Source organism: Mixophyes fleayi, chromosome 9, assembly GCF_038048845.1.
Source record: "Mixophyes fleayi isolate aMixFle1 chromosome 9, aMixFle1.hap1, whole genome shotgun sequence".
NCBI lineage: Eukaryota > Metazoa > Chordata > Amphibia > Anura > Limnodynastidae > Mixophyes > Mixophyes fleayi.
Genome location: NC_134410.1, coordinates 111,288,212 through 111,304,119, shown reverse-complemented (window position 1 = coordinate 111,304,119; position 15,908 = coordinate 111,288,212). Strand labels below are relative to the sequence as shown.

Sequence of the window (15,908 nt, the reverse complement as noted above, 5' to 3'; positions counted from 1 at the left end):
CACACGCTAAAACTCCAACATGTATATGATGGAGAGGATGGAGGAGCAGCCGTATGTGTAGTGTAATGCAGACCTGTTGAAGGTTTTTTATATATTTTATTGTGGTGCCCAGTGCCCACTCCTCTACGCAGTCCAGGTACATTTATTGGTGCGATTCATAAAAGTTCAGGGTTTTTAAGATATTGTGGTGACCCACTCCTCTACGCAGTCCAGGTACATTTATTGGTGCGATTCATAAAAGTTCAGGGTTTTTAATATATTGTGGTGACCCACTCCTCTACGCAGTCCAGGTACATTTATTGGTGCGAATCAAACAAGTTGATGGTTTTCTTATTATATATATTGTGGTGACCCACTCCTCTACGCAGTCCAGGTACATTTATTGGTGCGATTCATAAAAGTTCAGGGTTTTTAATATATTGTGGTGACCCACTCCTCTACGCAGTCCAGGTACATTTATTGGTGCGAATCAAACAAGTTGATGGTTTTCTTATTATATATATTGTGGTGACCCACTCCTCTACGCAGTCCAGGTACATTTATTGGTGCGATTCATAAAAGTTCAGGGTTTTTAAGATATTGTGGTGACCCACTCCTCTACGCAGTCCAGGTACATTTATTGGTGCGAATCAAACAAGTTGATGGTTTTCTTATTATATATATTGTGGTGACCCACTCCTCTACGCAGTCCAGGTACATTTATTGGTGCGATTCTTAAAAGTTCAGGGTTTTTAAGATATTGTGGTGACCCACTCCTCTACGCAGTCCAGGTACATTTATTGGTGCGATTCATAAAAGTTCAGGGTTTTTAATATATTGTGGTGACCCACTCCTCTACGCAGTCCAGATACATTTATTGGTGCGATTCATAAAAGTTCAGGGTTTTTAATATATTGTGGTGACCCACTCCTCTACGCAGTCCAGGTACATTTATTGGTGCGAATCAAACAAGTTGATGGTTTTCTTATTATATATATTGTGGTGACCCACTCCTCTACGCAGTCCAGGTACATTTATTGGTGCGATTCATAAAAGTTCAGGGTTTTTAATATATTGTGGTGACCCACTCCTCTACGCAGTCCAGGTACATTTATTGGTGCGAATCAAACAAGTTGATGGTTTTCTTATTATATATATTGTGGTGACCCACTCCTCTACGCAGTCCAGGTACATTTATTGGTGCGATTCATAAAAGTTCAGGGTTTTTAAGATATTGTGGTGACCCACTCCTCTACGCAGTCCAGGTACAATTATTGGTGCGATTCATAAAAGTTCAGGGTTTTTAATATATTGTGGTGACCCACTCCTCTACGCAGTCCAGGTACAATTATTGGTGCGAATCATAAAAGTTCAGGGTTTTTAAGATATTGTGGTGACCCACTCCTCTACGCAGTCCAGAAAGATACCTTTTTGCAACGTTTTGGACTAATAACTATATTGTGAGGTGTTCAGAATACACTGTAAATTAGTGGAAATGCTTGTTATTGAATGTTATTGAGGTTAATAATAGCCTAGGAGTGAAAATAAGCCCAAAAACTTGATTTTTAAACTTTTTATGTTTTTTTCAAAAAAAATCCGAATCCAATACCTTAAATCCGAACCGAGACCTTTCGTCAAGTGTTTTGCGAGACAAATCCGAACCTCAAAAATAACGAAAATCCGGATCCAAAACACAAAACACGAGACCTCAAAAGTCGCCGGTGCACATCCCTAGCTGCCAGGATGCTCTGATTGTGTTTAAAACACAATCAGAGCATCATGCTGCTATTGCTGACATAAACATACTGGCCTACTTTTAGGCAGTGTAGTACAGGAGAGGGGCGGTCAATTGCGCCATTTTGGCCCCGCCCAGTGTGTAAAAAAATGACTTTTCACCGCAAATCGCCTTATTTTGGCCAGGGAATAGCGGGATGCGGGAGACTTGCCTGCTCTCCTGGGAGTCCGGGAGACCGACCCGGATTTCGTGAGTCTCCCGGACATTCTGAGAGAGTCGGCAAGTATGGACATAAAGCACCCTCATACAGCAATGTCGGGAGTGTAAGTTAGGGAATGGACCCTTGCTTAGTAGCCAGAGTTACACACCTCACCCCATTCCCAAGGAAGACATTCCCTTAAACTGGCGCTCACAAATAAATTCTTTATTAAACAAATACTTTCTTCACTTATAGGTGTTTATTTACTAAACTGTGGGTTTGAAAAAGTGGAGATGTTGCCTATAGCAACCAATCAGATTCTAGCTGTCATTTTGTAGACTGCACTAAATAAATGACAGCTAGAATCTGATTGGTTGCTATAGGCAACATCTCCACTTTTTCAAACCCGCAGTATAGTATATTTACACCATAGTGTTTTCTAATACTGTTATATATTTTAAACATGATTAAAGAGGTGGTACACTTTTGAGAGGTTTTAGAAAAATTAAACCCCTTAATTTAAATTAATTCTACTACATGAGAACAAACGAATTGACTTATTTCTGGTGTGATGAAATGAACCTGTTGAAAACATAATTATCTGCACACTCTCCTACAACACGTTTCCTTCTGATGTCTGCGCTCGTCAATGTGGAAGATGGTATCAGCGAGGCTGCGGTGGCCCTAACTGAAAGAGATGGTGAGAACCTTCCTGCAATGTCATTTACCTGATTGATGATGTGGTGAGGAGTGAGTACAGGACACATTGTGTAAGACACCAGCTTGTTGGGAACATCAAATCCTCTCCTTAAAGTCACATCATGTTTATAATTGTGTAATAGTACATCCTTGTGTTGTAATTTCCTGCTTCGAGGGAGCACAATTCACTCTCTATTTCACATGGTGTTGTTGGGAGTATTGCACAGTAATACCAGGTCAATCTGGCATAGTAGAGTATTGGGAAACTGATGCTAGACTGCCACGTAATAGTAATCTTTCTGCATTACAAAAATTATTTTGTTTGAATCTGATTCACTATTCTTGGCACAGGGCGTACAAAATGCTATCATAAAGTATAAATAAAATAGGTACTATATTCAATATATTTTTTGAAGATCACCTACCAACAGGGATCAGAGGTTTTTAATTTAAAAAAAAATCCACAGCATTCCCCTGAAAGAGGGTGTGGCAAGTAGACCCATTACTATAGTAATAATTATAGCTAGTAGTGTAATTGCTCAGTGGATGAGTTCCCTCTCCAGCACCACCCACTCTGCTGTTTGACCAATAGGGAGCGCTGACGTAGACAGAGGGCGGCACAGCTGAGCAAATAGAATACTAGGCACATTACTGACCATTACCTTTACTGGGCAAAGCGACTTTCTGTCCAGTTCATTGATAAAATTCTTTATAGTGGACATCACCAGAGACTAAATTGGACTTTTTAAAACTAGTTTTCTTAGCTCTAATGTTCTGTTTAATATATGGTTGCTAGGGGTTAGAGTTTATAATTGATATATATATATATATATATATATATATATATATATATATGTATATATAAATATATATATATATATGTGTGTGTATATTTATATATGTATTTATTTATTTATTTATATATCTATATAAATAGATGTATCGTTATATCTAGACAATGATAAGAGAATATGTAAAAAAAAACAATGTCAACCAACATCATACGGGTAATGAATGCGGACTATATTTTTAGGGTGCTGCTATTGAATATTTAGTTGTATTTATTCATTTTTGTGTGGTTTAAATAATTCTGACGTGATTACTGTTGCTCTCTTGGAAGGTGTGCATATAGATGTGCATAGGTGGGCTGTTTCCATGGCGATACATCTGTCACACCCACACACTATGGAGACTCTGGGTCCACAGCTGGTATAAATTTGGATATTGCTAGTAAGTCTCTTCTCCCTTTTAGTCATCCCACCCACTTGACACCCTGTAAATGAAAACATAACTATTTCCTTATTGTAGAATGTTAGACTTCTATACTTCTTCTGTACCACCCCACTCCAGTGTCCCTACCATGATTCCACAAATCTTTTTAGGAAGAGTTTTTTCCTCTGTTCTGTGTAAGCTAATTTGCAGGAGCCAACGAGTAAAAGTGAGATGTTAGTTACACCAGTGACAGATGACTATTCCATGAGCTGTAAGGTACACCAATCAAACAAACAGTTTAAGGGGTATATTTACTAAACTGCGGGTTTGAAAAAGTGGAGATGTTTCCTGTAGCAACCAATCAGATTCTAGCTGTCATTTGTTTAGTACATTCTACAGAATAACAGGTAGAATCTGATTGGTTGCTATAGGCAACATCTCCACTTTTTCAAACCCGCAGTTTAGTAAATATACCCCTTAATGTTTGGAAGAGATCCAAGCAGAAGTGTAGTTGTTATCTTTAAACAGTTTCTACCTGCGTTGTTCTGTCTCTAGGAGACCAACTTTGTATCGTATATATAATAAAAGAAACTGCAATAAAAATAAATGGGTAAAACTCCCCCCCAGCATGAAACAAAGTTCATAAATGCAACTTGTTATATATGCAACTTGTATAATCCTTGCAAATAAAAGAGCACAACCTCTGGTTCAGCATAGAAATATCCATCAATCACATAACAACAAAAGTTGCAGTGGTCGCTATTGCAACCATGCCCATAGAAATAGTCTGTCCAGGCTACAACCTCATATACAGCCATTTGACAGCCTATGACAATGGAGGTGCCAGAAAACACCTGTTGGCACCTTCAATGCCACAAGCTGCATCACCAATGCTGGGCCCGTCTCCCCTGTGTTGACCTCTGGTAGGTTGAGGAGCAGGCAGTGCACAGTCTTCTTCCACCTGTAAAGTCCATGTGACTATCACTTCTAGTGTTGTTAGTGTGTGATCAAAGTGATCTTCTCTATATGGTTTTTGTGTTGCATATGCTGCAAGGCTCCGCTAAGGCTTATAGACCACCACTGGTTCCCCTAGAACAGGCATGGCCAAGCTGTGGCTCTCCAGGTGTTGTGAAACTACAAGCCCCAGCATGCTTGGCCAGTAGGTAGCCAGCAATTGCTGGCAAGGTATGCTGGAACTTGTAGTTAAACAACACCTGGAGAGCCACAGGTTGGCCAGGCATGCCCTAGTAACTTCATAGTCGCCAGCTCCATGAATGTCAGGGAGACTCCCTGAAATAGGGGTGATCTCCCTCACTCCCTGAAGAGTCTGGCATTCTCCCTGATGCTGAGCCACTACAAGACGTGGTTGGCTTCGCCATCTGTGGCATGATGACACAGTTCAGAAATTGTGCCTATGTCCATGTATTGATGCCTATGGAGGTGGCCATTTTCATGGAGACCAGGATTTAATCAAAGACTGACAGGTAAGACAACATGACTTCAGTAATGGAGACAGAAATGTAAAAGACCCTTCAGTCTCTAGAGATGTATTACCTGCTTTTCTTTAACGCATAGTTGCCTACTCTCCCGGAATGTCCGGGAGACTCCCACATTTCTGGGAGACCTCCCGGGAGAGCAGACTCCCACATTTCTGGGAGACCTCCCGGGAGAGCAGAGTAACCTCCCGGTTCTCGGCCCCGCAATAGATAAGTGGCGGGGCTTAATGACGCAAATATCACGTCATCTTAGCCCTGCCCCCTGCTGTAATTGGCCAAAGTGGTGACAATCGTTTACGGGGCCGGGAAAAATGATGCAATTCGTAAAGCCCCGCCCCCGCACGCCCATCTCCCCCAGGATCTCCCTGAAGCCAACGAGGAAAAGTTGGCAAGTATGGAGTAACTTTAATGGCCATTTCATGTCTGCTTGATCCAGAGCTACACCTGCAAATTTTTCATTGGGACACCTTTCAATTTGAATGCTTAAAGGAAAGCCACGGAGTACACAAACAGCTTCTCACAATCTACAGTCTACTAGACACAACATACTTCACAAGGACACCTGATCAAAGAGAGGTGAGAATTAATTGGCTGCTGTCACATGCTTAGATAAAGACATTCAGTTTCACATAATTCTATCGCATGCTGCCCTAAATTATGTTTGTGCTTAAGCCCCTATGGTTTTATTTCAAGACTGCCTTTTATGTCCAGCTTCAGATAGATAAAGTAAGAAGTACTATAAAAAGTCACACCTGGCTAAATCATGAATAAAAATAAATTTAAAGTCATGATTTCCCTATTGTACCATTATGTTCATTCATCATAGGGATCACGTTTCCAAATGGCAGGTAATTTTGGATCCTTATAATATGTTTAGTATGGGATTGTACACACGGGCATTGAAAAGCAATGCTAGTTAAAAAAAATAGAAAAATCTTTCTTCTTGCTTTAACACATCATTTAACACACACATTAATGCATCCAAAATCTTCCCTGCTACAAAGTGTACTATTTACTTAAAGAGCGATCCGATCGAACTCCACTTTGCCATACATAATGTTAATGCTCCCGATTGCTACAGACAGCATTGAAATTGATGTAGAGCAAAATGACACTTCTTAGAACGTGTACAGGTCCATTCCCTTGCATTAGTTTTTGGACTATCACCAAAATGCATTTAATAGGCTGTGAGAATACACAATGGGTGCATATATTCCACGTAAAGTTGCGTCTCCTATCCCTGCTGTTTGCAGCGTTGAGATGCTTTTTTATTGTACTTTATCATTTAAGTCATGCCGGGACAGCACCTCTGATAAAAGGCTTCTCCGCAGAACACTGAAGTGTGCACCCCCCAATTCTGTGCATGTGCTAAAAAAACACCAGTGAATGTTATATATCTGCCTAGGCATTGAATCAATACATGGCCCAAAAAAATTAGTGTCCACCTGTCCCTGCTAAGGATACATATCTGCAGGCGCTCTATATGTATATATATACCAGCCGTAGGGTTTCAGTTGTTACAGGACAATACAGAGTTCTGGAAGTGGAGCATACTTGCTCACCCTCCCAGAATTCTCGAGAGGCTCCTGAATTTCGGGGAGTCCTCCCGGACGCAACGACATTACCACACCCCCTCCTACCCCAATGTCACATGATTTCCCGGGGGAGAAATTTTGAAAGTTGGTATGCATGGAGAAGGGGCTACCGATGTTCCCAAGGAAGTTGCATTATTTATGATTCCATACAGGATGCGAACAACGAATATTTTTATACTTGTCAAATAATAGATTGGGCTATTCCGTGTGGCTGTTATGTATCGCAGTGTGTATGTGTGCTTTACTGTGTAATCAGAAAGGAGAGTGCTGATGGGCAAAGTTAAGCTTTTCGGAGCTTGATAAATAGGTCCACTTCGCAATCCCCAATTAGATTTATGGGGACTGCAGCATTCTGCCATAGTAGGCATAGTGCAGGAGTTATCTCCTGAGTTAGACAATTGGTACATAGCTCAGAAACTTTCTTTTGCGCTAACCGTTTCCACATGTTTTATTTCATAGAAAGTGTTGATAAACAGGACCCCTAGACTCAGGTGTAAACCTATTTTGGATTGATATACACTGCGCTGATCAGTCACAACATTAAAACCACTCACAGGCAAAGTGAGTTACATTGATTATCTCGTTACAATGGCACCTGTCAAGGGGTGGGATATATTAGGCAGCGACTTTGACAAGGGCCAAATTGTGATGGTTAGATGCCTGGGTCAGAGCGTCTCCAAAACGTCAGGTCTTGTGGGGAGTTCCTAATATGTAGTGGTTAATACCTACCGCAAGTGGTCCAAGAAAGCACAACCGGTGAACAGGCGACAGGGTCATGGGCCATTGATGCGTGTGGGGAGCGAAGGTTAGCCTGTCTGGTCCAATCCCACAGTAGAGCTACTATAGCACAAATTGCTGAAAAGTTAATGCTGGTTATGATAGAAAGGTGTCATCACAGCTTGCTGCATATGGGCTGTATAGCCCCAGACCAGTCAGCGTGCCCATGCTGACCCCTGTCCACTGTTCAATGCTTCATTGCTGGCATATGACGGACTAAATATATCCATGTTCCTCCTAACGCGCCTATAAAGCATGCAATAACTTATATGTCCACTTGAAATATTATTGTCAATTATACATCTCCGAACTTCTTCAATAAAATTGTTGAAAAAAAACCAAACTTAAACTGATGTAAAAACCACATGATAACTTCATGAATAATAATTGATTGCAGCGTGTATAAAAAAGACCACTTTACAAGATGCAAAATTTTTGTCTAACGAATAACATATCTCAAAATGTTAGTTTAATTTGTGCTCTCTGGTCGTATACACTAACTGTGCATATTATTTTTGATATCACCATTCTGCAGGGGGCTGCAGTAACCTGTTTCATATTGTGAAAGGGGTGGGGGGACCACATGCTAGTCAGCCAGAAGGAGCCAGCATGGCAGGGCAGAAGTGAAGGCAGTATAATACCCGAGAGATGAGTGTTCCTGCAATTAAGTCTGTGGCAGGAATTTAATTCAGCAAAAGGTTCCGTAGGAGCCTCGCGCGACTGCACCAATTTCCAGGTATTGCGGTACCTAAAACATGACCGATATTTGCTCGCACCTCAGGAGAGGGGAAGAGTCATTTACAATCCTTCTTCTCCATGCGGGACACCAATGGACCATATCTCCATGATCTGACTCTACTGGGTGTTACTCAGGGGTTCCACCCCATCCTGGCAGGACAATCCATCTGCTAAAGTAACTCAGTCTCAAAAACTGGGCTCCACCACAGAAATCTGCCATTTTTCTCAAGGTGTTTTGAGCAGTCATCACAGTGAAGTGCCGACCATGCAAACAGGGCTGAAGTTTCTTCATAGCTCACAAATAACAAAGCTCTAAGTATTAACTGGGACAGATTGGTCTGTACAACAAAGTCTTAAAGTATTATAATTTGGTACTACCAGTATTGGAGCACTCACCAGGGTCATTTTTAATGACTGGAATTTCAGCTCACAGGCAGTTGTCCAGTCTACCACTTTGGAGAGGTACCTCTTAGGAAAGTCTGTAAGTGGTTTACTTAAAGTTCTGAAGTCAGGGACAAACCATCTGTAGTAACCTACAGTACCTAGGAACACTAGTAGCTGCCAAGTCCCGGATCGCCTCTACCTCACCTATAGCAACCGTCTTTTCGGTAGAGTTAGGTGAACTCACAGGTACTCGGAGGCCCCCTGGACTTAGTTCTAATGTAGTAAAAGCTTATGCGCCATTACCTAAAGGAGACACTAAAGGTGGAAATATACCAGGCTCTTGCTAACTAATCTAACAATATGGATTAGAGGGCCACAGCCCTGACTCCAGCTGCCTCGTCTGATTGGCTCTGCGCTGTTTTCACCAGCAAACATCTTCTACACCACCCTCACCTTTGGCACCATTAGGAGTCAGATAGAGGGGTCACTGCCTGGTTCCTTCATCAGTAAGCAGAAATCTGCTACTACCAGCTCCACATAATCATAGTATGCCTAGAAGAACCTGATTGTTCAAATACTTGCTTGAAATGGGGAGCAGTAGTGGGGTGTTTCCCTGCTCGCACAGTAATTTGAGGTTGGCTGCTACTGGACTGGTGCTTCTGCCAGTATGGCCGGACACACTATGACCTGCTAACTGGGCAGCTTTCCCCGATGAGGAAGGCTCCATCGTCTACATCCAATGGAGTGAAACTATTTCTGTGAAGTGATGGAACAGCATTTTAGGAGGACCTTTTACTACATCATAGTCTGGACAGTCCTCTGGGGTCTCCTCAGGCTTCCACATCACTGCAGTGTGGTGATAAAATATCAATCCAACATTCCATCATGGAGTTTGAAGGTCACTTTAAACACCTGCAGAGGACCAACAATGTCATCAACAATGTCCTTAAATTTGGGAAAGTGCAGGTACCCCAGCCCGGGAACAGTTACTGGTATTTGTGCTGCAGGTCATGGCACACTTGCTGTATTCCTGAATAAGAGTTAGGAATTCAGGAATTGGCAGCCCCAGTATTGTGATGAATCTGCTGCTATCAGAGGCCGCTGAGCTCTGGGAGGTCCTTGCAGATCCAGCTCTGGGTGTTGCTTGGGTGTCTCCTTTGGCACAACTACCATCAGCTCCCTCCTCCAGGGTCCCTGCCCCTCTGCTGCTGTCAGGTGATCTTCCTCCCAGCTGTGGCGTTTAGACATCCACTTAGATTTATCCTACTGCTGCCAACCAATGAAAGCTGTATGCCAACCTTCATAACCAGTCCAGGCTGACCCCGTCATCTGTCCACAATGATCAGTCTGGATTGGTTCACATACAGCCAGAAGCCAGGGCGCTATGGTCTTCTCACTGTTGTCTAGCATCACCTCCATTTGGCTCCAGGAAGTGGGAATCTAGATCCCTAGGCTGCAGCCCAGTGGTGTCATCAACTGGAACCCACTAAGCTACGCTGCTTCGTAGTAGACTGTTCAATGATCGTTTTGATCCATAACATAGAATCTTTGTCAATGGCTAGTGCTTATCAGGGCTTTTCGCTGCACTGAGCCAGATAGTTTGTGGGTCCAGGGGAGCTTGGATCCAGGCACACCCATCTTCACTGCAAGGCTGAGGGGGGGGGGGGGGGGGGGAGTTGTCCTTTTGAGATCCACAAAGACTTTTGACAGGAACTAAAACTTCCACTCACCCTCCACTGGAGTGCCTGGTATCCCTCGTATAGTACCATGTATACTGCTCCAGAGTTTGGCTGGTAACATAAAATGTTCCTACACAGCCAGACAAGCGTTTTAAGCATGAGGTACGGTGCTTTCAATCTCGCAGTGCAAAGTGAAAAAATATAGTGGTTGGGCTTAGTAACTTGAGCCCTCTCCCAAAGGAGAAAGGCCCCGTTCTTCTCCCGGAAGGTCCCTTAGAGGCCAAGACTAAGATGGACACCTTTAGGCCCTGAGGTCAGCTTCAGCTTCTCTCAGGGACTGGAATCTTCAGCCCCCCAAGAGGGGACCTCCAATGACATGTGAAGGATGGTTACCCATAAGGGTACTACTACCAAAAATAAAAGTGAAAACACAAATGAAAAAAAAGTGAAGTGTACTGCAGTGTGACAAATAAGTGAAATAAATAGGTGCCCAGCCAGAAAAATTGTTTTACTCCATATAGGCTTATTAGGGAGGTGCTCTACTCTGCATGTGAAAACCTATAAAGGTACAGCTGCAAAAGTGTTATGGATTCTCTCCCCCCCCCCTCAACAATAGTATTTATTATTAATTTTTCAGTTAAGGGTACAGAAAATGAGGAAAGTTTTAAACTACCTCTTGGTGATAATATGCAAATTAGCAATTCCTCTTAAGAAGTGACTTCTGGGAACAAAAAAACCTATTGCAATTACCAGATCCAGCAATATGGAGTCAGTAAGCAAGTCCTGCCTACTTACAGCATGACAAGCAACTTCTTCTGTCCACTGCCTGTATACAATATTTCATTATATAAAATGTTTTACCACAAAAAAAAAAACTATTGAAATTGCATTCTAATCCTTGCTTGGGTTGTTTTTTTTTGTTTTGTTTTTTTTACCCCAAATCAATGTGTAAAGTCAGCAAAATCTGTATTGTCTGCACCATTCTGTAGTCACATCTGTAATGATAAAAAAAAACAAAAAACAAAGGGAATGTTAGACTGACAGAGGGGTTATAGGTGGAGATAGGGGATAATAGTGTGGTGAAAGAGACAGAAGGACAATCGGCCTCCAGTGACAGGTGGTATCAACATGAGCCTGTATTGTAGAGAATTTAAATTAACCCTATATGGGTACTGATCAATGCATTGCAGATCAATGAACCGCGACTGAAGCAGCTGTTAACTCTTTCAACATCCAAACTGTGAATGATTGGCTTGTTGATTCATTTCTCATTAATTTCCCTCCAGCCAATTCTTCAGGAGCTGCTCTCAATGGCAGAGTATATATCTGTAACGTGCCTGGGCCAGATGGAGCCATCACTCAGCTTGACCCTATAATAAAGCAGCAGAGGGGTTAATATCGCTAAATGATAAGTCAGGAAAAAGCAAAGGACAGTATTGCAGTGAGATGGGGGGTGGGTGAACCATGTGCGAGGGGAAAATCCAGACCAGATTTTAAATGCATCTGACGTGAAATCCAACGACAAGGGAAGAGAGTCAGATTTCACATACACTAGGAAGAAAAAACTGAACGCAGGAGTGTGTTTAGAAGCCAAAACCATCACTAGCAAAAGCAGAGAGAACAAAGAAAATTACAGGGTGAGGTGTACAGTCTGCTTGTCTGCATTGCACATAGGGCATGGTTATTATGCACCAAAAGAGTCTCTAGGTAGAGGTTACACAAGCAGGTAATACTGCTGGATTTTGGTAATCTGCAAAAAAAAATTAAGGACAGCTCAGGACAAGTTATGAATTCATACAGGAGCTGACCTTCCCCTCAAGGCAAGCAATCTGCTCCCTGCGAAGGAACAGGAGGAGTGATGGGATTAGCAATCAGACTAAAGCCAGTGGAAGGATGGTGAAGCCCCTCCAGGATGTGATTAGGTAAACTGCTTGACTACTCTGTCTTATTACATTGTGTGTTACAGAAGACCCCTATAGACCAGCTCATGAGAGGATCTGCTGGGCTCACAGTCTTACTGCAGTGCTTGCTTCAGTCCACACAACCTGAATTTTTCTCTGTGGGAGCTCTTGCTGATCCAGCACATTGGATTATAAAAAATACTGCAGTTATTGTGACGGGGAAAAGAAATCAAATATATGGATATTTAAGTCAAGATTTCATCACATCTCATCTGGCATAAGAAGAGCTTGAAATACTCTGGTGTTGTGCAATAACTATACTGATTATTATTGTCCATGTACTTCTACCAATGCCTAGACCCTCGTTATGTCTGTGCAGCCATACCCCTCTCCAGGCTTCCCTTATGGTCAGAGGGGAGAGGTTGAGGTGCCAGTTAAAGGGACACAGGCCTGTCCCCCTCACCCTGCAAACATGCAGGTAAACCGACCTAGGAGCACTGTGTACACGTACCCACCAGCCAGCACCCGAGAGGAGCCTGGATCCTACGCCAAGCAGTTCCAAGCCAGACGCTTCTCATATCACATTGGGGGGGCTGCATCTGGTCCTGGCACCCAAACACTGCAAAATGATGGTGAGTAAAGGGGAATTGGAATACAATAGCTTGCATTTTATTAAATGGTTAAATATAAATTTTACTAAATCCTTGCCTTTTTTAATAAAATTTCGGTAAGGGGGGGTCCATCATCTAGTCTCGCACCATTCGCTTTATTTAGCCCAGCACTTGCATATAGCCAGGACTTCAGTCGGTCACCTTCGGCTGTGCTAGACCCTCCATAGTAGGAGAGATCTACTGCATTGTCTCTAATGGAAAACCCCTTTAAAGATTAGATTAGTATACACTTCTATTATTTCCATGTGATTATAAATGAAAACAGTTTACCTGTAATGACAAACCAATGTGTTCTATAGAGCAATAAAAAAAAAACAGTTCTCCCCTGGGAATCACAATTTTAGAAAATCATGCCAATTAACCTTTAACCATCTATGATTGGCTGCGCCTTCTACCTGTGATGACGATATGCAGCTAGTAAACAGTAACCAGAAATTGCTGCAGCTGTCAGGTCCATGGTTATATGAAAGGCTCCATCCCTGAGCATCCATTCCCCCCCTGTGTTTGTGCTCCTGAGCTCTCAGTACACATAATACAAATCCTCTACTGCCTTGCATAAGAAGGAGATGGGCAGGTGAGCTCTTGATCGTAACTGCTTCCATTTTTAATGAAAGTCACATTTTTAAATAAACTTCTTAGTGTTAGGTGTTGGATTTTAGCTAGTGTTTAGAACATTACAAAGCTAAATCCATCCTTAACCCTCCATCCTGATCAAAACCCCCAACCACAAATTTAACCTCTCAAACTCCATCAATTTGTTTAAAAAATTTGAGTTTTGTTTAAAAATGGAACACTGCTATGATCAGCAACGCGCCGTTCGTCTCTTTAAAAAAGTAGTAAATGTGCCAAGGTGGCAGGATGGATGTCAGGGATGTTGTCTTTCATGCAACACGGACAATATCTGCAGGATCTGGGTGGTTCATAGAGGCGGAGAAGCAGCTGCTTAAACAGAAACCTTATCTTTGCTTAATTGTGCCTAGTATAGGAGAATGAATATACTAGACATCGTTTTATACTATCCCTCTGTTCACACTATTAACTATATTATGAAGATGTCTTATTCCCTGACAGTTCCATACTCCTTCTGGAGCTAGCCACACCCCCCAATTGCATCATATAACACCCCCCAATTATTATACCAACACTATATTCCCAAGCTTTTGTATTGTGAGAAGATTATCATAATGATTAATAAAGTTGTCTACACATATTAAGATCTCTCTGATGGCAGAATGGTCGGTTCTGTATCAGATTTGGTAATATCCCACAGGGCTTCAATACTGCTGTCTTCCAATGACCTCATATAGACAGTAACAGCAGTTACCAGATGGATTACAGTCCATTTTCAGCCATCTTTGGTGGTCAGTGGAACCCCACGCATGTAAAAATTTTGTGCCTGTTTGGTCTAAGTTGGTCTACTTGAACGGCAAAATTGCCATTGTTCCCCCTTACAATAAAGTATCATCATCATCACCATTTATTCATATAGCGCCACTGATTCCGCAGTGCTGTACAGAGAACTCATTCACATCAGTCCCTGCCCCCATTGAAGCATACAGTCTAAATTCCCTAACATACACAGACCGAGAGAGACTAGGGTCAATTTTGATAGCAGCCAATTAACCTACCAGTATGTTTTTGGAGTGTGGGAGGAAACCGGAGCACCCGGAGGAAACCCACGCAAATACGGGGAGAACATACAAACTCCACACAGATAAGGCCATGGTCGGGAATTGAACTTATGACCCCAGTGATGTGAGGCAGAAGTGCTAACCACTATGCCACCGTGCTGCCCTCTTAATAATTATTATGTGCCACTGCTTCTAATCTCTTAATATTTATTATAGGAAGCCAATGCTTCTGTTCTATAATATTCTTGAGTTGGGTGCTCAGTTCTCCATAATTTGTTCAATGTTTGACATAGCTTCCAATTCTTTTAAATGTCTAGACTTAAATTGAGAGGAGATCTGTAGTTGACTATGGCACATGTTAATTACTGTGGTGTATACAAAAGTGGAATAATCAGAGCCCCCAGTTCACAGGTATGGAGGATTGCTCACACCTATACCCAATCACTGCACCCAAGCTGTGGTTCAACTGGTAATTGCAAAAGGCCATAACTGCCAACCAAGTGCAGAGAGGAATAGATTATAAGTAATTGCAAATGTCTGTGCACTTCAAGGGAAGATATCACCAGCAACAGGTGGAAGTACATATTCCATTGATGTGATTTTCATGTTTTAATTCATCTAAAGTGCTTAGCAGAGGATATGCCACTACTGATTGCCTGCTAACAAATTGACACTAGGCTGTGTGTGTGTGTGTGTGTGTGTTAGGGGAATTTAGACTGTAAGCCCCAATGGGGCAGGGACTGATGTGAGTGAGTTCTCTGTACAGCGCTGCGGAATTAGTGGCGCTATATAAATAAATGGTGATGGTGATCAATACTGTTGAGTGTGAATAATTTCCATTACAAAGAGTCAAATGTCAACATTTCAAACTGTTATTGCTTTTAATATACTTGATGCTTTCTATTCACCCGGGAAAACTCATGTTTTGGCTCCCATCTGTACCTCTTCTATGTATATTATGAGTTTTATTTCTATGGTGTGTATTATCTACTGCTGGGGATTACTATATACATGTGACAGCTCATTGTGGAACATTGAGAACTGCATTGTTTAGGCTGAGCTGTGTTTATATAGCGTGGGCTGTGAACATCTGGACAAGGAGTCAGCAAACCCGCTGGAGCAAGGATTTGTAGTCTCTTGTGGTCTGTGCTGAAGCAGATACTGCAGGAAGATGTGGCAGCTCTCCACTGAGCTGGCCTGTGGGTGAGACTC

General features: G+C 42.2%; 1 protein-coding gene across 1 annotated transcript in view; it reads left to right on the top strand.

Moving 5' to 3' along the window:
• The first annotated feature begins 11,942 nt into the window (after nucleotides 1-11,942).
• Nucleotides 11,943-15,908, top strand: part of FGD1 (FYVE, RhoGEF and PH domain containing 1) — a 103,372-nt gene continuing 99,406 nt past the window's right edge. The window contains exon 1 of the mRNA XM_075184927.1: nucleotides 11,943-13,026. Within this exon, the coding sequence (XP_075041028.1) occupies nucleotides 12,762-13,026 (265 nt within the window). The 5' untranslated portion in view covers nucleotides 11,943-12,761. The remainder of the gene's footprint in view (nucleotides 13,027-15,908) is intronic.